The sequence below is a fragment of the Thamnophis elegans genome, chromosome 13 (assembly GCF_009769535.1).
Source record: "Thamnophis elegans isolate rThaEle1 chromosome 13, rThaEle1.pri, whole genome shotgun sequence".
Lineage (NCBI taxonomy): Eukaryota > Metazoa > Chordata > Lepidosauria > Squamata > Colubridae > Thamnophis > Thamnophis elegans.
In genome coordinates, this window is record NC_045553.1 from 27,653,959 (window position 1) to 27,678,973 (window position 25,015).

Sequence of the window (25,015 nt, forward strand, 5' to 3'; positions counted from 1 at the left end):
GTCTGTGCATTTGCACATTCATGTATGTCTGTGCATGCGCACGTTTGTGCATGTCTGTGCACGCACACATTCACACACACACGCGTGTGCACATTTTAGTTTGGGCATGCGCGCAGGCGCAGTTTGGGCACTCAGTGCCTAAAAGGTTTGCCATCACTGGTCTAAGAGGAAAGAAGAACGAGGGAAACATTATAGCAGCATTCCAGTATTTGCGAGGTTGTCACAGAGAGAAGGAAGTCAACTTATTCTCCAGAGCACCATTAAGACAAGAAACAATGGGATGGAAACTAATCAAGGAGAGAAGCAATTTGGAATTGAGGAGAAGCTTCCTAACAGTGAGGACAATTAACCAGTGGAACAGAAGTTGCCTTCAGAAATCTTGGGTGTTCCATCACTGGAGGTTTTTGAGAAGAAACTAGACAGCCACTTATCTGAAATGGTATAGGAACTCCTGCTTGAGCAGGAGGCTGGACTAAAAACCTCCAAGGTCCCTTCCAGCTCTATCCTGATTCAGATATTTGCCTCCATAGAAAAGAGATGTTGGAGATGTTCAGGTTGCTTAACTGACCTTGGCTGATCTTAAAAAAATATGTTGGGTTGATCTATTTAGGATTCAGATGAGGGACCACCAACAAAGTTCAGAATGTCAGGTTAGGAAGTCAACACTTACTTACACACCATAAACACCCACACACACACACACCAAATACAATCTTGGAAGATTTGTGTACTATTGGCAGGAAAGCATCATGGAATCACGCTCAATGGAGATTTTCTTTATTTTGTATTGACTAATTATTGGGCTGAGAATCACAATTTTAAGCATGGAATAGCGCTCTGAACAAACACAAATTTGTGTTTGTTTAGAGCTACTAGTCCAGTCTACTAAAGCTTAATGTTAATCTTTCAGCTTAAAGAGAATGACTGGACCAAACTCACCCAGCTGCTTTCATGGCTAAAGGGGGAACTAGAACTCACAGTCTCCTAGTTTTTATCTGGGCGCCTTAGCTACAAGACCAAACTCGCTGTCCAAGATGTTCAATTATTTGATGGTATTTTGACAGTCTGTTTTAGCTAGGTTTCTGATTTGTGTTCGTGCGCAATATGTTGTGCACCCAAAGATGTTTCATTTTGTTTTGTAAATAATTGCACCCAGGGCTGGGATTCAGCCAATTTGCACCAATTCGCCGAATCAGTTGTTGCAAGGACTGGCTGGCCACACCCATCCCACCCCAACCCGCCCTCCCAGGAGTCTCTACACAGCCCGTTCATCATACCAGGTAAGTGCAGGGCCCGTACAGAGGCCCTGGGAGGATGAAAACTGGCCCTCCTGGAAGTCCGGAAATGGGCCCATTTCTGGCCTCTGGAGCCCAGGGGAGGTTGTTTTTACCCTCCTGGAGGCTCGGGAAAGCTTCCAGAGCCTGTGGAGGGTGAAAACTGGACCTACTAAAAGTATCGAAAGTCCCAAAATGGGCTTGTTTCTGGCCTCCGGAACCTGGGGTGGCCGTTTTCGCTCTTCCGGAGACTTGAGGAAAGCCTCTGGAGTCTGAGGAGGGCATAAATGCAGCCCATCCCACTGTGTTGCAGTTGGCCAAGTAGGCCATGCCCACCATGGCCACGCCCACCCAGCAACCGGCAGAGAATTTAAACAAACTCATCCTATTCCTCCCATACATTTTTATCCTCTTGCATTAGCAGAATGCTAAAGCCAGAAATAAGCCCAACAGGGGAAATAAACAGGAGGCAAGAAAGAATTAAGACATTCTCCTTTGAGCCACAAAGTCCTCTTTGTAAATGTCCATCTTATATTACTATTACTCTGAAAGCAAAGTTTACAACACATGTTTGTTAAGCTAGCCAAGGTCGGGGTGGGGTGGGGGTGGAGAAACCCTAATAAAATCAGGAATATGAACTGAGCTGTAGAGAGTGTCAACTTGGGGATATTTTTTTTGCTTGGTTTCCAAGCTACCTCCATATGAGATACAAAATTAAGAAAATGGGCGCAACAGTGTCATAATTTAGCCAAGTTTTTTGCTTCTACACAATCTTCTTACACAAAGCACTTTCCTTCTTTCTCGTTTTCCCTCCCCTTAGATTTGATGGCTTGGACAACTTCCTTGGAAGAGTTAGTTAGGTTACTTTTAACTAATTTAATCATCAGTCAGGGAAAGCGTGGCCTTGAATTAACTCAATACCCTTTGAACCTTTTTACAAAGGGATAGAACTGGTAAGAGTGATTCATGGCTGAAACATCCTTGAGTGAGCTAACCTCTGTCTAGACTGGTCCAAGTTTCCCCCACATTTTGCTCTGAGAATTAAAATCTGACCCTGGAAAAACTGATGACTGCAAAAATCCCAAATATTCAGTGTCTCCTCCTTCAGGCACTAAGCTATCCTTGTTAAGACAACGGCTGGAATTACAAAGAAGGAAAAAGCTCATTCAAGAAGATAGACCACATTCTATCTCTACTTGCTGGTGATGTGTGTTTTTTTAAAATGCCGGATCACAAATGCATGTTGGAAACTCAGAACAAAGAACAGTAGCATATATCTTGAGGGGTTATTTTTTTCCTGTGAACCCACACACATTTTTTTGAGCAGAAAGAATACTGCTAAACTGAGTTGAACAGATGGAAACTTACCAAGGAGAGATCCAACCTAGAAGTAAGGAGAGATTTCCTAACAGGAAGAACAATTAATCAGTGGAACATCTTATCTCCTGGAGTTGTGAGTGCTCCAATCCCTGGAGGTTTTTAAGAAGGGACTGGACCATTGATAGGATTCAAATAATTTAACAACCAGTTCAGCCAGGTGGCTGTCATGGGAGGCATGGCCCAACCTGACCCTAGGCAAACTGGTTGTTGAATTACCACACACACTCACCAGTGAGTGGTGGGATATGACCAGTACGCCCCGGTATGGCTGTACCGGTGCCTGCTGGGAGCACCAGTACTGTTCCGGTACGGTGCTCTGGAGTGCCCACCCACCCTCTTTACCTGTATTTGAGCCGATTGGGGCTTACGAGCACTCGCACAGAGTGTATGCTCCGCCGAGTAGCTGGAGCATTGCGGAGCCATTGCGGAGCCATTGCGGAGCATCACGGGGTAAGTATGCATGTGCGTGATGCACACATGATGCAGTGTGCATGTGGTGGACCCCGGCCCCATTACACCATACCAGTTGCAACGGGATCCGGAACCCCCACTGATGCACACACACTATCAAAGTGGATCTTAGGCACTGTGCTATGCTGCAATGGAGAAACGGGCAATGGAGTAGCTGGCACGAGGGAAGGAGGAGGAGGACGGAGAAAAAGAGGGAAAGCGACCTTATTCTTCCCACATGCCAGCTGCTCCATTGCCCATTTCTCCATTGCAGCGCAATTTTTTTTTTAGTTAGACTTATATACCGCTTCATAGGGCTTTCAGCCCTCTTTAACGGTTTACAGAGTCAGCAAATTGCCCCCACAGTCTGAGTCCTCATTTCACCCACCTCGGAAGGATGGAAGGCTGAGTCAACCTTGGGCCTGGTAGGATTTGAACAGCCGAACTGCTGAACTGCAGTCAGCTGAAGTCCTGCAGTGCTGCATTTAACCACTGTGCCACCTCGGCAATGCAGTGCCCAGGATCCACTTTGATAGGGGAGGGATTTAACAACCGCTTCACATGAACCAGTGCAAACCGGCTGAATTCCACCACTGGACTGGACAAACCATTTGTCTGTATTGATTGAGTGAGCTAGAGGACCTATAAGGTCCCATACAACTCTGTTATTCTGTTATCGAATTGAATCAAATTAAATCACAGGGCTGGAAGGGATCTTGGAGGTCTTCTTGTCTAACCCCCTGTACAAGGCAGGACTCTTTATATCCTGGATCTTTCACAGTCCTAGATGCTGATTGGGTAACCTTTCGGGCAATCACAAACCAGGTTTCTTCCATCTGACCATGAAGCTATAGAGAATCTGATTTGATAGTCCTTTTGGGGTCGTTATGGAGATGTAACCACCTCCACCAGATGTCAGACCTGGAAGCCATCTTTTACATTTGGGCCTTCAGGCCTGCCACAATTTCTACTGTGGAAAAATGGGAGGGGGGAATTATATGGAGTATGGTGAGATATAGTCAAAATAACATTCTTTTCTCAGCGAATCAAGACCATCTTGATCTGTAGCTGTGATGGGGTGACTGGGAGGTATCTCCAGTTTTGGATGGTGCCTGATTGGACCATGTCCAACACAAGTATTGTTGGCTGGCCATGCCCCCTGGCCACTCTCCTGCCCCCAAGGTCAAACACATCCCTGATGCAACCCTCAATGAATTCGAGTTTGACATTCCTGTCCTAAAGTCAGGTGCAATTTCAGCTAACAATCATCTGGCTTAGGAATGGACATTTTTTTTGTCCCAATTGATTTTATAAATTGAGCACCACCTGTATATCACATATAACAGTGTGAACCTTTTAGAGACCGAGCGCCCAACTGCAAGCCCAAACCCACTTATTTATCGCAAAGTGCCAACACGCAATTTAACCTGAATAATGAGGTTTTACTACCTAAAATAATGATAAACAAGGCAGAGTTCAGCTAATTGTTCTAGGAAATAATAACATGATAAATATATTTTTGTGCCCCTTCATTTTTTCTGCTTTTGAATATTACGTTTAGCAACAATAAAAAAGAAAACCTTTTGTAATATTATTTCTCTTTATCCCTCCCTCTCTCTCCCCCTCTCTTTCTCTCTCTCTCTCTCTCTCTTTCTTTCCTCCCCTCTCTCTTCCCCTCTCTTTCTCTCTCTCCTCTCTCTCCCCTCCCCTTTTCCTCCTCTCTCTCTTCCCCTTTCTTTTCCTCTCTCTCTTTCCTCTCTTTTCCTCCTCTCTCTCTTTCTCCTCTTTTCCCTTTTCCCTTTCTCTCTTTTTCCCCTTCTTCCCCCTCCCTCTCTCTTTCTCTCTCTGTCTCTTTTCCTCCCTCTCTCTTCTCCCCCTCTTTCTCTCTCTCTCTCTCTCTTTCTCTCCCTCCCTCTCTTTACCTCCCTCCCTCCTTACTCTCTCTCTCCTCCCATGGGAGAAATGTGATGGAACTGGACTGGGGCTATGGCATGTGTGCCCACAAAGAGGGCTCAAAGTACCACCTCTGGTACATGTGTAAGTCACCACCACTGACTTATAGGTTTGACATTGCAATGCTAGCATCCCCAAGAAAAGGAAGAAAGTCCCTTTTGAATACTTGGCAAACTTCCACAGCAGGGTACAGTGTAAATCTCTATTTACCCCACAACATATTCTGCATTCTTCCATGATTACTTCATGATTACTTCATGATTACTTCAGGGCTGCTGTAAAAAGAAGCAGGGCTTTTTCTGTTGTCTGATCGAGAGCTAATCCTACTTATCTGCTTTAGAAAATGGCAATGATTTCAAGAATCCCTGTAGGGCGAGATTTGATCCCTCTAAGGAAGGTGGAAGGCAGAGAGTCCACACTACTCAATATCTTTCACATTGCATTGCGTCCATCAAACGTCAGATCACCAAAGATGTGGATGAATTGAATTGAATTGACATCAGGGTCAAAAATTAATTCTTTAAAAATTAAATTCTACAAAACACAAGTCCGATACTGGATTTAATTTAACCAGGTCATCATTTCTGAATTATAATGATGCAGAGAGACATCCAGAGTTAGGGTTTATCTCAGAGGTCTTCAAACTTGGCAACTTTAAGACTTGTGGACTTCAACTCCCAGAATTCTCCAGCCAGCTATTGCCAAGTTTGGGGACTCCTGGTTTAGTTCTTTGTTGTTTATTCAAATTGGGGGTCTTTATTATGTCGGCTGCTTTTTTGTTTGTTTCTTTAGCTCTTCTATTTTGTTACTTGCTATTTTTCTTGGTCGGACTTTAAGGTGATCAAAACAGAACATAGTAAAATACAATGAAAACAGAACATAAAATGGATGCATCTTTGTGCTTCTCTCCTTCGCTTATTTTACACTTAGCAAATGCTCTCCTCGGTGTTTATTTGTGCTTCCACACATATTTCTCTTTACCAAGAGGTTAGTTTCAGCGGCAGGACGCAGGTGAAATACCAAGTTGTCTATAACTGATCTTGAAAAGCTAAGCAGAATCAAAGCAGTAAAATGAGGCACACGTCTCTCCATCAAGGTCAGGTTCCTGATTCTCTAACCCAGGGGTGTCAAACTCAATTTGGGTTGTGTTTAACTTCGGGAGGCTGGGGGCGGGGACAGGATAGGTGTGGCCAGCTTGATATCACTTGTGCCGGAGGCACCTGTGATGTCCCGAGAGCTCTGCAAGCAAAAAGGGAGCTTGGAAGGGCTGCCTGCCATCTTCCTGATCTCCATTTTTGCTGGCAGAGAGTTGCAGGAGGCTGTTGCAGCCAAAACGGAGCTCGGGAGGGTCACGTGCAGTCCTCCTGATCTCTATTTTTGCTGGCAGAGACATCGTGGGCTAGTCCTTTGCTGTTTCCAGGGTGGCCCCGCTGGGCCAGATCTAAGCACCTCACGGCCACATCTGGCCCATGGGGTTTGAGTTTGACACCCCTGCTTTAACCCAAGAAAGCTCCATGGATCAGTGGTGAGTTCTGGGCAGTACGGCCTGGTATGGGGGTACCAGTAGTAGCTGGGAGCAGCCGCCACTGTACTGGAACAGTGGGTTTGGCCTGCCCGCCCACCCATGTCCTTACTGCTTTTTGATGCAAAGGGGCCAATTGCGCATGAATACAGTGTGCGGTGCCTGCTTGACCTCCGCTGAGCAGCTGAGTGTTGCTGGGCAGTGACATGCACAGGTACATGTGGTGCACATGCCCACCAAGGACGACCGCACCCGTTGCAACTGGTACACTGGAGCCCACTACTGCCATGGATGTGTCTAGGTACTCACCAGGGCTCAAATTTCCTTTGGCGTGAGATTCAGGTTTTTTTATGCAAAAGTCAGGCAGTCCCAATAAAGGTACTGAAAAGCTTTTACCTCAACTCCTGCAGCTGCCGGCATTAGCCAATGCCAATGAATGAATGGAGAAGATGCCAGTTTCAGCACAAGAGTAAACTCTTGCTACTCCCAACTTTGCTTACCTCGATTTGATTGAGCAGAGGGTCCTCAAATCTGAAGCCAGGGATCCTCTTTTCACTGCAGAGCACACTCACATCCTCGGTGTGCTTGCAGTCTGACACACCCCATCCGTTGGAGGTACATTGGGCTATCGATGACTCTCTGCCAGTGCAGTAGAGGTTGTCCAACCAGATGGTGCCTACAGAGGAAGAGGAGCAAAGGTCTCTTTTAGGAGGTCCACTCTCCACTTTGTAGAGCAGAAAGAATTTCATAAGATTGAGCTCTGCAGCCAACTATAGCAAGGTACCAGTCTCTTTGAACTCTTGATTCCTTTAGGACGAAGAAGAGAAACAGGTTAACCAATGGAAAGTAGCCACACAGCTAAGCATTAGAGATTATATCTTTATGTAACACTAGTAGCTGGATACCCGGGCTTCGTGACAAAAATATGTGACCAGGCTGTGCAGAAGAAATTCGGTTCACAATCTGTTAGCTCAGTGGTGGTTGGTGATTGAACACATAAGGGAATATCGCTCCTGCTGCCTTGAGTCCGGAAGCAGTTCTATAGGTGGAAGGCGTAGACATTTTGGTGGGTACCAACGTTTAGTACTGTAAGGAGCCCAGACCGGCCCTTGCGTGAAGGAGAGGAATCTCTGCCAGTTTGAACTGAGGTAATGGAATGTGAGGGCAACTGCAGTTGGAACAGAGTTCTTTTCAGGTGGGGAGGGGGAGTAGAATGTCAAGACTCCTTAGCATTAGAATGTGTTAATTACCTATAAGAAATACTAATGATCTGGTAGTCGTTTCAAAAAATCCTTTGTTAGCAAGCACCTAGAAACCAAAAGGAACATACGTGCCAACTTTCAAGTTTGTAGGCTTTATGGTTCTGGAGATTCATGATGTGATGAGTGAGTGGTACTTGCTTTTTATATATACAGAAGATTTGAAAAATCTTCTATATATAACTGCTGTCATTTTCCTTCTTTTTAATTCCCCGCTTCCTCCTAATGTCAGCCTTATAAGGAAGCCCAAACAAGAAGCCCATCCAGGAGTACTAACTCCCTGTTTTTATTGTGAGGATACATTAACTGAAACTTGCAAGTCTCAAAGTACATTTTCCCATTACCCCAGGGGTGGGTTCCTGCCAGTTCTAACTTCTTCTATAGAAGAGGTTCCACAAATCTACCGTACTGTGCAATAACGTGCACACATACAATTTTGCACACCTTTACAAAAAGGTTCATCATCATGATCAACCATATCTTACCAAATAGTTTGAGTCTTTGCAAAAGGGACAAGGGAATAAACACGCCACCCTGTATTAACAGGCCCCTTTCTCTGGCTGATGCTGCTAGTAGGGATCAGAAAAACAAACAAACAACAAGCAAGAAATCATTGTTCGGCATCTCACCTTCTCCTTTGCCATATTTGGAGCCAGGGAACCAGGATATAGCTTCCACATAGCCCAATTGCCTGCAGAACACATTGGCCGAGTGGATGGAGAAATCATCATCACAAATGGTGCCCCATTGGTTGTTATAATAGAACTTCCGCTCGCCCTTCGTTGTGCTTCCTCTTGGCTCCTGCCAACCGGACCTGAATAACAGGCTCAGTGGGTTTGGGTTGGGAATCTCCTTGATGCTGGGCAAGGATCAGGTGGTCCAGGCACACAAAGAAGAAGAAGAAAAGGATTGAATGATAGTTCGGGAACCTTGCCATTGAGAATGTGAAGTTCTCTTGGAGACGAGTCTTAAGTTCAATTGAAGATCAGAAGGTTGGCTGTCTGGTTTGCTGGAAGGAAAGAAATGAAGGAGGTACTTGAGAAATAGGTAGAGGCTTAGGGGTATATCAACGTTCTACATTCTACATAGGAATGATTGTGTCTGTCATCTGCACCTATATAACTGGTCTGACTCTGCAACCCAACAAGACAGACACAGACCTCAACAGATAATTAGAACTGCAGAAAAAAACAATTGCTACCAATCTGCCTTCCATTGAGGACCTGCATATTGCACAAGTCAAAAGAGGGCTGTGAAAATAACTACAGACCCTCACATCCTGGACATAAATTGTTTCAACTTCTACCCTCAAAACGACACTATAGGACACTGCACACCAGAACAACTAGACACAAGAACAGTTTTCCCCCGAACAGCATCATTCTGCTAAACAACTAATTCTGCAACACTGTCAATTATTTACTAAGACTGTATTACTATTGTTCTTCTCATCCTTCCTAGTACCTATCTCTTCTCACTTATGACTACACCATGTTGCTTGTATCTTTACATTTATATTGTTTTACGTGTTCCTAGTAGGATTTGATTGCTGATAGTAACCTATGATTATCACTAAGTGTTGTATCTTATGATTCTTGATGAATGTCTCTTATGTATGCTGAGAGCTTATGCACCGAAGACAAATTCTTTGTATGTCCAATCACACTTGGGCAATAAAAAAATTCTATTCTATTCTATTCTATTCTATTCTATTCTATTCTATTCTATTCTATTCACCTTGGAGATCCAATTCAAAACGGATTTGATAGAAACCCAAATGTATTCCAAACCAAATGACAGATGAGATGGATTTGATTGTCAAGATCAGATTGGAGGCTTCCAAACTGAGTTGGGGAAGTGTAGCAAAATGATCCCTTTTCACTCATAGAATTTAATCCTTATATGCTGTAAGCTACTTGGTTCACCCAGGAGTGATTTGGGCTGCTATATAACTTCATTTAATAAACAAAGAAACAAATAATTGCCTTCAAATCTGATGGATCTGCTAAACAGAATCCAGATTCCATAGAAGGACGGGGTGGAAATCAGAAATGATGTTTGGTAGCAGCTTATGCCTGATTTTCACACGCTCCCACTGATTTTTCTATTAGAGGTAGTCCTTGACTTACAACACTTCATTTAGTGATAGTTCGAAGTTATAACAGCCCTGGAAAAGATGATCTATGCTTTTTCAAACTTAGTAAGTAACCCCATAGTCATCTGATTAAAATTGAGATGCTTGGCAACTGACTAATAGTTATGATGGTTGCAGGGTCCTGGGGTCATGCGATCCCCTTTTGCGACCTTCTGACAAGCAAAGTCAATGGGGAAGCCAGATTCATTTTACAGCCCTGTTACTAACCTAGCAACTGCAGTGATTCACTTAACAACTCTGGCACAAAAGGTCGTAAAAGGAGGCAAAACTCACTTAGCAACTGTCTCGCTTAGCAACAGAAATTTTGGGCTCAATTGTGGTCGTAAGTCGAGGATGATCTATATTGCCATTATTTGCCATTACCAACTTTTGCAGCAAGTAATGACAAACCAACAGCTATGGCCCAGAAACTGTGGGTCTTATACAGCATTGGTTTTATGGCTCAAGGAACACATTGAACTGCTAGATTTATCTAGCAATAGAATTCTGTATCGCTTCACAGTGCTTTATAGCTCGCTCTAACGGTTTACAGAGTCAGCATATTTCCCTCAACAATCTAGGTCCTTATTTTACTGATCTTGGAAGGATAGAAGGCTGAGTCAACCTGAGATAGATTTAGATAGATAGATGATAGATGATAGATGATAGATGATAGATGATAGATGATAGATGATAGATAGATAGATAGATAGATAGATGATAGAAAGAAAAATAGACAGGAGAGAGAGAGAGAGGGAGGGAGGGAGAGGGAGAGGGAGGGAGAGGGAGAGGGAGGGAGGAAGCGCAATAGTAATAGCACTTAGACTTCTATATCGCTTCACAGTGCTTTACAGCCCTCTCTAAGTGGTTTACAGAGGCAGCATATTTTCCCAATAATCTGGGTCCTCATTTCACTGACTTTGGAAGAATGGAAGGCTGAGTCAAATTGAGCCGGTCAGAATCGAACTGCTGGTAATGGGCAGAGTTACCTGCAATACTGCATTTTAACCACTGTGCCACCACGGCTCAAATGCAATTCATCTTAGAAAGAAATACTATCTTTTCATCCGCTGGATGAAATGCAGAATAATTTCTTCTACCTTCCCTATCCGAGAAAGAGATACAAAAATGCAGCCTCTGCATGTTTATTTTTATGCTAAATCCGGCATGAGCTTTGGCTGTGTCAGGCATGGCAGATTGCTGAGAGAATTATTTTGAGAAATTGGAAGAGTATTCCTATTCTGGACATTAAGGATGACCTTTGGGAGATGGGTCATTTATCCATTTCTGAAAAAGGCATTTTTTCCCTCCTAATCAAAAATGATGGCACATGTTTCCTTTTGGCCCATTCAACATAAAGGTAAAGATTTTTCCGCACATGCGTGCTAATAGTTCCCATCTTCAAAGACAAACCAGAAAGTCCACTTGCCTCTTGAAAAAGCAACTTTGGGACAACCATGACCTGGATGACGGAGAATCTCCATACACAGAAAGCTGTTATTGTTTTTCCATGCATTTGTTTTGCACTGTTTTGTATTATATTCTTTTAAGTTGTTACATGTTGAACACTATCCAAAGTTGGGATGAAACTAGACAGCCTTAAAGTAAAGATAAGGTAAGGTTCCCCTTGTACATATGTGCTAGTCGTTCCTGACTCTAGGGGGCGTGCTCATCTCCGTTTCTAAGCCGAAGAGGCGGTGCTGCCTGAAGATGTCTCTGTGGTCATGTGGCCAGCATGACTAAATGCTGAATGCACATGGAACGCTGTTACCTTCCACCAAAGGTGGTCCCTACTTTTCTACTAGCATTTTTTATGCTAGTTTCGAACTGCTACATTGGCAGAAGCTGGGACAAGTACGGGAGCTCACTCTGTTACATGGCACTAGGGATTTGAACTGCCAAACTGCCAAACTTCTGATCAACAAGCTCAGCGTCTTAGCCACTGAGCCATCGCGTCCCTTAACCATTCAACATGCAATAAGCCAAAAGCTGTTATTGCACCTGACTGGGAGGCGAGATAGCTGTGAGAAGGGCATATTGGCTGCTGTCCCTTTTTAACCTCTGGTCTCTCTGCAAACTTCTTTAACCGGTGCCTGGAACTCTTTGGTCATTCTTGTCTGTTTTCCTGTGAGTCATGCTTTCTATAGAAGAAGAGTGAAATGCCAGATCTTGTGCAGGGAGAGTAACCCAGGCTCTGTTTATGGTAAAGATTTCCCCTTCTCCAAATACAAACCCACCCACCCCCTGTCACAATGCATATTTCTATTACTGCACGTCTGGTTTTTTAACCATCCTTAATGCAAACAAAAGACTCGGCAGAATCTGCTCTCTGCTTCCCCTTGTCCAGAAAGCAGTTTAGCAGACAGTTCTTTCTAGACCCTCAAGCCCAGCCAACAAGTTGATTGATGTTTGAGACTGGCTGTCAAAACCGCATAGCTCCTTTCCCTAATTCAGCGGGGAAGCGTTTAAGGCGAGAGAATCAAAACTGCGAGTTAAACTCCACCAATCCCTTGTTTCACTCTCCGTGCAAGCTGCACATGCAGCAGTCTGGAAAGCCACGTGTGGGGAACGGCCTCCATGGGAAGGGAAGCCAAGAAGCAGCGCAAGAAGCCCACCACTTCTAATTTCCTAGAACAGCATAACTTTTCCTGGCCTTGTCAGTGGGCAACACAGAGGGACGGATGTATTCTGCGCACAAATGCACTTCCAGGAAAGACAAGTCTCCCAAACCGAGCATTGGTTGTGACGCGGATAGGGGGGAGGGGAGAGAGGGTCACACAGGGAAAAGAAGAAAGTCTAATTTCTTTGGCTAAGCATTACTTTATTTAGATTTTATTCTCATGGTCAATTTTTTTTAAATTAATCAACAGTCATAAGAGCAAGAATGGCCAACCTTAAATAATAGCTTTCTCTTGTGGTTTTTTTTTTCCCCAACCACAAATGAAACAACAACATTAAGACCCAGATTAAAATCATGGAATCAAAGGGCTGGAAGGGACCTTGGAGGTCTTCTAATCCAATTCCTTATCCAATGCAAGAGTCCTTACACCATCCTAGACCAATGGTTGCCCAATATTTTCTTCAAAACTCCAGCAATGGAGCAGCCGTAACTCAAGCTGTTCACACTGTCGGGAAATTTCTCTTAGTTCCCAGTTGGACCTTCCTCTGATGAGCTTCTGTCCATTGTTTCTTGTCCTACCCTCAGGTAGTTTGGGGAATAAACGGACACCTTCTTCCCTGCGACAGCCCTTCAAGTATTGGAAGACAGCTACCAGGTCATTCCTAAGCCATTCCTCTTCGTTAGGCTAAACATACCTAACGTATTTTTCAGAGTATAAGATGCACCAAGATTTTGAAGAAGCAAATTAAAAAAAAAGTTTTGGCACTCTGCAGACCTCCTGAAAATGGGCCCATTTTTTGTCAAAAAAAAAAAGGGCATGCATAGCCTTTAGGAGGTTTATAGAGTGCTTCTGGGGGTTGGGGGGCAAAAACGAGCAAAAGACAACCCATTTTTCGCTCATTTTTGTCCTCCCCAGCCCCCAGGAGCACTCTGGTAGTCTTCTAAAAGTTATGTATGACCATTTTTGCAAAGGGGGTAGGGTTTCGGGAAGCAAAAAAATGCTGTATTCAGTGTATAAGATGCACCCAGATTTCACCCTCTTTTTGAAGGAAAAAGGTGTGTCTTATACTCCGAAAAATATGGTAGTCCCTTTAACTATCCAGCGTATGTTTTAGTGTCCAGACTCCTTATCATCTTTTTTTTGTCTTCTCTGCACTCTTTCTAAAACAGGGGGTGTCAAACTCATTTCATTGAGGGCCGCATCAGGGTTATGTTTGACCTTGGGAGGCCAGGGTGGGTGTGGCCAGCTCAATGTCACTCCTGTTGGGGGCATCTATGGTAGCCCAAGTATTCTGCCAGTGAAAACAGGGTCCCGAGCTATGTTTTTGGCTGCCAGGGCCTCTTACAACCCTCTGCCAGTGAAAACCTGCATGCGTTTTCACTGGCAGAGGGTTGCAGGAGATCCTGGCAGCTAAAAATGGGGCTCAGGAACCCGTTTTCACTAGCAGAAGCACCATAGGCCAGTCCTTCACTGTTTCCAGGGTGGCCCCTGTGGGCTGGATCCGGCACCTGGGCCTTGAATTTGACAGTCCTGTTCTAGAGCCTCAGCATGTTCAGAGCACCTAGGTTGCAGAGATCCACTCCTTTCCAACTTCAAATTAAGAGGCTGTTCAAGAAGCTAAGCTAGTCAACAAATTAGAACTAGTCAAACTCTTTTTGGGAGACTCTAGAAAGAGTGCAGAGAAGAGCAACAAAGATGATTAGGGAACTGGTGGCTAAAACATATGAAGAACGGTTGCTGGAATTGAGCAAGTCTAGTTTGATAAAAAGAAGGACTAGGGGAGACATGATAGCAGTATTCCAATATCTCAGGGGCTGCCACAAAGAAGAGGGAGTCAAGCTATTCACCAAATCACCTGAGGTCTGGACAAGAAGCAATGGGTGGAAACTAATCAAGGAGAAAAGCTACTTAGAACTAAGGAGAAATTTCCTGACAGGGAGAACAATTAATTAGTGGAACGACTTGCCTCCAGAAGGTCTGAATGCTCCAACACTGGAAGTCTTTAAGAAGATGTTGGATAACCACTTGTCTGAAGTGGTGTAGGGTTTCCTGCCTAAGCAGGGGGTTGGACTAGAGGAGTCCCTTCCAACTCTGTTATTCTATTCTATTCTTTAGGACCAACAATAATAAAATAAATATTTAATCTTTTTTCTCTCTAAAACAATCAGAGTTTGGAGATGACACTGAATGGAGACAAAATTATGATGGATATTGGTTAAAGTAGAGCTAAGTCATTAATGGTCCTTTTGTTAAGAAAACATATTAGATGCCAGATGTAAGGACAATTCAATGGTTATTCTTATCCTCATTCCCTTCCTTCTTCCTGATCCTTGTTTAATAAGAAGGAGGGGATTAAGTACATAGACAAAAAAACTAATTGCTTCTTAAGTACAATTTATTGATTATGCCATGATAGTTTGGGAATAACCATAACATTGGGGTTCAAACTGAACAAACTATACCTTTAGAATGTGTGGATTCATTTTAAGAAGGCACAGAAAGCTATACATTATTAGTAGTTAGTAGACACTGACTATTTAAGCAATATCTTTATAGAATATAGAATAAGCAGTGCTTAATGACAGTGGGTTGGAAACTGGGAGACTGTGAATTCTAGTCCTACCTTAGGCATGAAGTCACCTGTGTGATTTTAAATTAGTTCATCTCTCCCAGCCCAAGGCAGAAGAAAAAGAAGCCAACAATAGCAAAATACTGCCGAAAGGGTTTCCAGGAAAACTTCAGGGACTTCTCCAGGCACTTGCTAGAAGTCAATACTGACTTGAAGGCACAACGTTATTATTTAATTGGGTCTGGAGGCTAAAAGATAGGATGAACAGTTGCAGGAACTGGGTATGTCTAGTCTAACAAAGAGAAGGACTAGGGGTGATGTGATATCAGTCTTCCAATATTTGAGAGACTGTCACAGAGAAGACGGGGTCAATCTATTCTCTTGAGCATCCGAGGCCAAAACAAGAAGTAATGGATTATTCATTAGACATCCAACCTAGAATTAAGGAGAAATTTCTGGACAGTGAGAACAATTAATCAGTGGAACTGCTTGCCTCCACTAATTGTAGGTGCTCCATCACTGGAGGTGGTCAAGAAGAGAAGAGGATAGCCATCTGTTTGGAATTGGTTTTCTGCTTAATCAGGGGACTGGACTAGAAGATCTCCAAGGTCCCTTCCAACTCTGTTATTCTGTATACTTTTTTAAAAAGGCATTCCACTAGGAATGTCCATCCAAAGAAAACTAAACCTGAGTAAGCATTTTAGCCCTGTGTACCTCATCTCTCAGAAAAGTAAAGGAACATTTGCCATAATAGATATAGGGCCAAGAGGTTTCCACAAATGCATTTAACAAATCCATTTTGTTTTTTGTTATCATAGAAACAGGAGTACATGCTGGAAATCCATTAGAATAGATCTTCTCCCTCTGCTTCTGGAGATGATTAATCCAGCATAATAGCTATTCAAGTTGACATGGAAAAAAACTTTAGGTCTTCACAATGATTTTCCTGGTAAACACCAACCCAATAAATCCAGTCCCCTTTACTGAGCCAACATTTTATCCATAATGAAAAAGCTGAGTGTAGAAATGTAATTTAAGCGGAGAATATGTCATAACATCAGAGACCAGATTTCACTCCTGGCTCCCGCAACTAGGACTGGATTTTTCATAAATAGCATTGGACAGCGTGGCAAGATTGTCTTTTCCTAATCCAAAGACCAACATGGCAATTTTAAGCCTAGGTGCTATCTGCACAGATAAACAGCAACCTCCTCTCTTTTTGTTAAAATAATTTCAAAAGCTTTTTTTTAAAAAAAATCCTCACCATGTCTTTCTTTGGGATTGAAAGACATCAAAGCAACAAATCATGCAAGAGCAAGGAATGTTTTAAAAACACGTTAAGGCAAAAAAAACCATGAAGACCATTGTTGGAATCCTGAAAAGTCTGGTTGAACTACCCGGAACATAGGAAGTTGGATTATACTCCAAATAATACAGTAATATTAATACAAATGGTGCCAAATCCATTGAGGGGTGAGGCAAATCCCCCCTCATAATGAAAAAGAGAAGATCACCTCTTCCCCCATGGTGGGAAAATTGCCTAATAAAGAATAAGGAGTGAGGAGGTTATTTCTAGCCACTGGATGTGACTCCTCCATCTGCTTGGAAGGAATTATTTGATCATCCTTCTTATATCCACCATATGGAAAACCCATATGGAATTTGGGGGGAGAGCTCTATTTAGCCTAAGATGGACATTTTTGGTTACTGTTGTTTCCTAATGATGCACATCAAGAGAGGAAGTTTAAACCACTTGGCTTGATTTGTTGACATATGTTGGAATGGAATTGAATCTAAGCTATTCCTGGAGACGTCTTGGAGTCCAACTCAACAAATGGTTCTCTATCTGATATACTTACAGGAAATTATCCTTGGAATCTAGTAAAGACAACAATCCAAAGGCCATACATTCATGGGATCAATGGAATATCTGAAACTCTGGACAACTAGATTTTGTAGATAAGGGGGAAGATTTCAGATGCCATTGTGTATTATTTCCCTTACACCAAAAAGTGCTGTGTTATTCTAGCTCTGCCAAGAACAACTACTGTTTTGTCAGTCAAGTGACGAGTCTTATCTGGATGGCATTGCTGATGATCATCCCAAAGCTTCCATAGCAGCATATAAGCAATCTGGAATGATTTAGAAAAGTAACCAGGGTCAAAGCAGTAAATGGTTACCAACAAAGGAGAATATTGAGTAAATGCTTAGATAGGAGAGCATCAACACTAGGAAAAGTGTGAAATAAATCTATATTTCAAAATGAAATCAAAGGCTCAGAATGAAATCAATGGCTAACAAAGGATATGTTCATGAAAAGCCAAGAGTAAGGCTCGATTTGAAGGAGACAGTGTTTTAATTGCAAAAATGGACACACACACATCCGCACACACTAGATTTATAGAATGACAAGAAGGGCCCTGGGTCCAACAATAAAACCAACTTTTAGTACCATTCAGGTTACTGAGCCCTCCTGGCTGAGAGTATTGAGCATCTAAGTGTGTTGAAAGCACTATAATAAGATAGAATAACAGAGTTGGAAGAGATCTTGGAGGTCTTCTAGTCCAACCCCCTGCTCAAGGAAGAAGCCCTATACCATTTCAGACCAATGCTTGTCCAGGCTCTTCTTAGAAACCTCCAGTGTTGCAGCACCCACAACGTCTGGAGGCAAGCCGTTCCACTGATTAAGGTAGTCCAGACAAGAAGCACAAACTAGCTTTCATTTGGTCAGCTGCATCTTGCAAGATTGAAAGTATATCCTCTTCTCTGACTCTCCTTAAAACTAAGGAGAATTCATTCTGAAGTGCTTTCCATACCTTCCCGCCTTCTAAGGCAGAGCTGTCAAACTCAAGCGCGGCTTAGATCTGATGTGCAGGAGGGGCTGGCCTGGGAATATCAAAGCAGAATATCTGTGCCAGCCAAAATGGCCCGTTTTCTGCATCTATGGCCTCCTGCAGCACTCTGCTGGTTAAAAATACCTGTGCGTTTGTCAAACGCCCTGTGTCAAAGGCCCACCTGTCCTGACCTAGGCTCCCCCAAACCACGAAGCAGACTCCTTGTCCCGACAAAACTGCTTTTTATTAAGTTACTGTGAATTCCTCTCATTCTCACTGAGCAAAGTCTTTCAAGGGTGGATTTACAGTCACAGACCTCCTGCAAACTCCACTCCCCTTTCGCTCCTCTTTATTCCCTATGGGAGGGGCCATCCACCATCCACCTGTGCCTTTACTCCCGAGTCAGCCCTTGTTCCTTAGCTGTTCCCTTCTCCTGTCAGCTCTGCACATGTACACACATGTTCTTCTGCCCCACTGATGTCCAACTCCAAAAGCAGCTGATAATTGTCAGACGGCCCTGGCCCCCTCTCTGCCTCCGACACAGAGCCCTCATTGGAGCCTTCCCCAGACTCCAGGACTGGCCCTTGTTCCTCCCCAATCTTCTCACTGCCCGAATCTGCTACCAGATCTGCTGGCCACTGGTGGGCCACACCACCACCATGGCCATGACTGTATCAAACGCCCACCATGGCCACCCTACCCCTCCGAGGTCAAACACAACCCCTGATGAGGCCCTCAATGAAATATAGTTTGACACTCCTGTTCTAAGGTATCTTTTAAACGCCAGATGCCCTGTCCTCAGCTCTCCTTCTTGTCTGCTGATGTCCTTTTCACATGCCCTACTCCAATACAGTAGGGCATGTGTTGAAGTTTCATGCTATAGATTGCAAAAGTCCACAAGATGTTCTCCTCCCCTTAATTTCATTAGTTGTTGGGATTCTTGCAAGATTTCAGGCAGAATGGAGGCTTTCAAGAAGAGATTGGACTGCCATTTGTCAGAAATGGTGTAGGGTCTCCTGCTTGAGTGAGGGATTGGACTAGATGACCTACAAGATCCCTTCCTAATCTGTTAATCTAATCTAATCTACTATTTCCATGCTCAGCCTGCTCTAATATATAGGTAACCCTCGAATTACGACCACAATTGGAATGGAACTTCCATTGCCAAGCAGTGTGGTTGTTGTTGAGGCATTGCCCACTTTCACAATCTTTTCCCACTGTGGTTGTTAAGTAAATCACACGGTCGCTAAGCACATCCAGCTTTCCTCTCCCATCGATTTTGCTTGTTGGAAACCAGCTGGGAAAGTTGCAAATGGCAATTACATGACCCAGAGATTTTGCAAGCGTCCTAAATACATTGCCAGGCACCCAAATTCCAATCGCCTGACCACAGGGATGCTATGACAGTCGCAATGCAAGGATTGGTCCCAAGTCACTTTTTTTTTGGTAGTGTTGCATTTCAGTCAGGGAAAAAATAGTTGTAAGTTGAGGACTACTTGTAATTACAGTGAGAGGTTGCACAGTGGCTGCATTTTTCTCATCGTTAAGTTAGTGGTTTCCAGATGTTATTGCTCTGGCAACTGTGCGGAGAATTGAACCGATAAGGTTACCTAACCTGCCAATCAACTGCCTGCAAATAGAATAGCAAAGCTCCGAGATCACCAAGACCCCACATATTCTCCCCCCGAGTTCCATTCCCCAAATAAAATTATGAAAAGAAGAGACCCGGCTGTTCTTTTTATTTTAAATAAACCTTTCAGTCCATTCCATATATTTATTTCTGAATTGCGGTTCACTGGAAAACTGTGTTCGCCATCTGGGAAAGTGGAGAGCAAAATTTCAGACAAAAAATATAACCCCAACCCTCCCCAAACAGTGACTAGCTTCTCGCCACTAAACTAAGCGTAACTCCTGTTTAATAGGCAGAACTGCAGTATTCATGCACCATATTATAAATCATATTACTTCATGAGATGTCCTGGACTCTCAGAATACACTAAACCAGGGATCACCAACTCTTTGGACCCCAGGGACCACTAAATTCATAGTTTTAAATCCCACGGACCACTAACATGAATTTTTCAAAAGATAAATAATATTTAGTGCAATATAAAAAATGCAAATATTTTTTCTTTGGACCACCAAAATTTTATCACGGACCACCAGTGGTCCACGAAACACCAGTTGGTGACCACTGCACTAAACCACAAACTACTTAACCCTCTTTTAGGTGAATCTTTCTACAAATTCACGGATTGAGTTTCCTCCATTCCAAACAATTTTTATGTATGTCTATTTACAAGTAATTCTTGGCTAGTACATCGAGGTTTACTAAATCCCGGGTAAATGGAGATAGGGTTTCAGCTAAAACAGTTAGCATTTTCATCACCTGCCATCCCTCTAAGCTGTGAAATGCCTTTTCTCCTATAGATCTAAGAACCTTGCAAGACTATTGCTCTACCGCTAATTTCTTTGATGTCAAGGATCAAAGCAACGATTACGTGGCATCGAATATCCATAATCCAGCATTACTGCCATGTGGATTAGAACATCTGGACTCCAGTGTGTGCCAGACGGATTCTGAACTTTGCCTTTCCAAATTGAAGTGGATGGTAAGGAAGACAGATGCCAACTATATCTTGGCTCAAGTTGTCTGCAAGAGCAACCGTTTCCTTCCCTCTCAATGCACACAAATATACTGACCCATTTTTAGCAGCAGACACAGATTGGACTCATAGAATCATAGGGCTGGAAAGGACCTTGGAGGTCTTCTAGTCCAATCCCCTGCCCAAATCAGGAAGCTTATACCACCCAAGACAAATGGTTGTCCAATCTTTTCTTGAAAACTTCCAATAGTGAAACACCCACAACAACAGGAGGCAAACTATTCCATTGCTCTTCATTTCATGCTACCCTCTAATCTTTTTGCTCCAGGCCCTTTGATAAGTTAATATATTGCCTGCTTGATCATTTTTCTTATGGCTGTGGAATTACATTTGTTTTTCCTATTAATATTTCCTTTGCCCTCAAAAAAAATTCAAGGGAACTTTATAGATAGATAGATAGATAGATAGATAGATAGATAGATAGATAGATAGATAGATAGATAGATAGATAGGTAGGTAGGTAGGTAGGTAGGTAGGTAGGTAGGTAGGTAGGTAGGTAGGTAGGTAGGCAGGCAGGCAGGCAGGCAGGCAGGCAGGCAGGCAGGCAGGCAGGCAGGCAGGCAGGCAGGCAGGCAGGCAGGCAGGCATTGATCTTTCTTTCCGTCCCAGATCTATCTATTCCTAGAGCTGGACTATTAAATTGGACAGATTATTTAATGGCTCTAATGGAAGGATAACTTTCTCCACCTCTTCCAAAACCCCAGAAATAGACCTAGGCACATGGAACCATACAGGAGGACCCCAGGAAGTTTTAAAGTAGATAAAGAGAATCCAGAAGTGCTGTTGATTCACAGCTGAACATGGATTAATGATGGGAGTGAGGAGGAGAAGGAAAGATCAAGGGTGATCTTTCCGATCCTCGTTCCTCTAAATCAGAGGTCTTCAAACTTGGCAACTAAGACTTGTGGATTTCAACTCCCAGAATTCTCCAGCCAGCATATTGGCTGAAGAATTCTAGGAGTTGAAGTCCACAACTCTTAAAGTTGCCAAGTTTGGGGACCTCCTGTTCTACATCCTGAAAATCAAGTAACCAAGAAACCCACAAACTACTTGAAACTAAACCAGACAAGGACCTTCTCTCTCAGCATCCTCTATCCCACCCTTCCCCAACACAGGGATTTCTAGTCTGTCTGTTGGACTCTACTTCTCGTCATCTTCCGGTCCTATCATCCGTCTGTCCATCCCCATTTCTGTCTACTGTCATGAAAGAACTTTCCAAAGTTGTAAGCAAAACTTTTTCAGTCCAGCCCCACATGAGATTACAGCAGGAGTTCAACCCAGGACTTGAGCTCTCCAGAGGCTGGGCAAGCCCACTGCTGAGCTATGAGTCCTGTACGCTCAGTCTCTGTTAGTTTGGGGGGGGGGCAGCACTGAAAGGGGGCAAAAAACCCTGGAAGGGAGGGAGGGAAAAAAACCAGGAGAAAGAAGAAACGAAAAGAAGGACATCAATTGTAAGCATCAACCCAATTTTACACACACACACTCCTCCCTCCCTCCCTCACTCTCTCTCTCTCTCCCTCCCTCTCTCTCTCTCTCTGTGTGTGTGTGTGTGTGTGTGTGTGTGTGTGTGTGTGTCTGGGTGTTTGTTTCTGACTGTTTCTCGATCTGTGTGTGTGTCTGTCTGTCTGTCTGTCTCTGTCTGTCTCTGTGTCTCTGTCTCTCTTTCTCTCTCCCTCTCTCTCTCTCTCTCTCTGTCTGTCTGTCTGTCTCTCTCTCTCTGTGTCTCTGTCTCTGTCTCTCTCTGTCTCTCTGTTTCTCTCTTTCTTTCTCTCTCCTTCCCTCTCTCTCTCTCTCTGTACCTCTGTCTCTCTGTGTGTGTCTGTCTGTCTCTTTCTTTCTCTCTCTCTGTCCGAATCGTTCTGTCTCTTTTAGCGCAATCGCTCCTGCCTTACCTATCGTGGTTCGGGGCTTTGAGGAAAGCAATTCGCTGGCCGACAGCGCTTCTCCTTGACCGAGTCTGGGAAGAGAAGTCTGGTTTAGCATATTTCACAGGACATCTCCTCCCAAACCCCTCCCAGGGCCCACCCCCTCCGTACTCAGCCGCCGAGGCTGAAATGGGCGAGATATCCCAATTTATTTATTTATTTTTCGTTTTGTAATCTGATACTATTTTTGTGGATACCCAGAGCCTTCCTGCTCAGAAGCGTGGAGAGGAGGCAGTCAGCCAAGGGGAGGGGAGAGGGGTCGCAAACAACTTTCCATGGGACTTGGATTATAAACAGAAAATCTGCTTTTTTTTCTGTTGCTTTGGATGGACAATATTTGCAGTTTTCTCCTCAGGAGAAGGCATAGTTCCTTTTTAACTGGAATCCATCTAAACCAGTGTTTGAGGGATCCTTTATTTGGTTTATTTTTATTCCTTTAATTTGTCACTCATGTACAAGATAACAGGAGTAAGAATAAACACGAATAAGAACACGAGAAATGGGTATGAATAAATGGGGATAGTAGGACAGGGACTTAGGCACAATGATGTGCTTCTGGCAGATGTTTCATTACCCAAACTAGGTAATATCCTCAAGCACAAAGAGCACCAAGGACCATTTCAACCCTGAGCTACAAATATCTTCCTTTATTGAAATCAGTTTTTTTGTCTCAAAGTGTGGTCTGAAGATTCCTGGGAGGGGGGGAATCCTCCAAGACCCTTCCATGAAATCAAAACTGTTTGTCAGCCTATGCTGGGGGGGGAAATAGCACAATGTTAAAATTCCATCGAAGAATCGTGAGAAGGGTTGGTGGCAATTTTAATTTTAATATAGATTTACAGATTAACAGAGTTGGAAGGGACCTTGTAGTCCAACCCCCTGTCCAGGCAGGAGACCCTTCACCATTTCTGACAGATGGTAGTCCAGTCTCTTCTTGAAAGCTTATAGTGATGAAGCCCACACAACTTTTGAAGGCAACTTCTGTTCCATTGGTTGATTGTTCTAACTGTCAGAAAGTTCCTCCTTGTTTCTAAGTTGAACTCTCCTTGATAGGTTTCCATCCATTATTCCTTGTCTGGCCTTCAGGTGCTTTGGGGACTAGCTTGACCCCTTCCTCTCTGGGCAGCCCCTCAAATATTGGAAAACTGCTATCATGTCTCCCCTGGTCTTTCTCTTCACTAGACTAGCCAGGCCCAGTTCCTGTAACCGTTCATTGTTTGTTTTAGCCTCCAATGTCAATATCACCCAAAGAGCAGGGTCTTTTGGGGTCCTTCATAATTTTTAAAAGTGGGAAGGCTTCCTGAGGAGAAAATAAAATTAAGAAATGCTGTGGTACAATATTGGACTATAACTCCGGTCGATTCTGGTCCAGGCTGGTGAAGCAGTTAGGAGTTACAGCCCAGCACGCCTGGAGACCCAAAGACGCCGAGAGGGGCCAGTGGACCCTAAAGTTAAGGTGTTTTGGAAATCTCAGGGATGTGCATTTAGTTAATTTCTTTCTTCCCGCCGATTTTCAGCATTCCTGCGATATGGATCTCATTCTTCTCTTCACTGAAGGGAAGCAGAAGAAGATGGTTATATTCACATAATATAAATATTGGTGGAGTTTCTCCATCATCCAGGTCATGGTTGTCCCAAAGGTGCTTTTTCAAGAGGCAACTGGACTTTAGCAATAGCAGTTAGCAATAGCAGTTAGACTTATATACCGCTTCATAGGGCTTTCAGCCCTCTCTAAGCGGTTTACAGAGTCAGCGTATTGCCCCCAACAATCCGGGTCCTCATTTTACCCACCTCAGAAGGATGGAAGGCTGAGTCAACCTTGAGCCGGTGAGATTTGAACAGCCGAACTGCTGAACTGTAGTCAATTGAAATAGCCTGCAGTGCTGCACTCTAACTACTGCGCCACCTCGGCTCATCAATTTCTTGATTTTTCTTTGAAAACATTTTGCTTCTCCTCCAAGAAGCTTCTTCAGCCTTTCCTCACCATCCAGTCAGAGCTGAAGAAGCTTCTTGGAGGAGAAGTGAAACGTTTTCAAAGAAAAACCAGAAAGTCCAGTTGCCCCTTGAAAAAGCACCTTTGGGTTCACATCATGTACTCTGAACTTACTTTAACTCTCTCTGTTTACTCATTTCTTCAAAACTGGCAGGGTCCTTTGATCATACAGTGAGGGTTTCACAACCTATTGGGTAAAATGTGATTGACTGGTTTGTGACTTAGAGCAGAGGTCCCCAGCCCATGAACCAGCACTGGCCCACGGCATGCCAGAAACCAGACAGCACAACAAGCAAAGCCTATCTATGGGATGCAGGCAGCACGTAACACCACACCCCCTCCAGTCCACGAAAAAAACCTTTCTCCACAGAACTGGTCCCTGGTGCCCAAAAGGTTGGGGGGCATTGATTTAAAGAGCTAAGTGACTACTGAGTT

At 43.7% G+C, this 25,015-nt stretch overlaps 1 protein-coding gene across 1 annotated transcript in view; it reads right to left on the bottom strand.

The window, feature by feature from the left end:
* LOXL2 (lysyl oxidase like 2) overlaps positions 1-22,628 on the bottom strand; it is a 93,461-nt gene extending 70,833 nt beyond the window's left edge. Inside the window, 4 exon segments of the mRNA XM_032229886.1 lie at positions 7,080-7,255; positions 8,468-8,600; positions 8,602-8,847; positions 22,555-22,628. Of these exon segments, the coding sequence (XP_032085777.1) occupies positions 7,080-7,255; positions 8,468-8,600; positions 8,602-8,775 (483 nt within the window). The 5' untranslated portion in view covers positions 8,776-8,847; positions 22,555-22,628.
* Between the last annotated feature and the right edge of the window lie 2,387 nt (positions 22,629-25,015).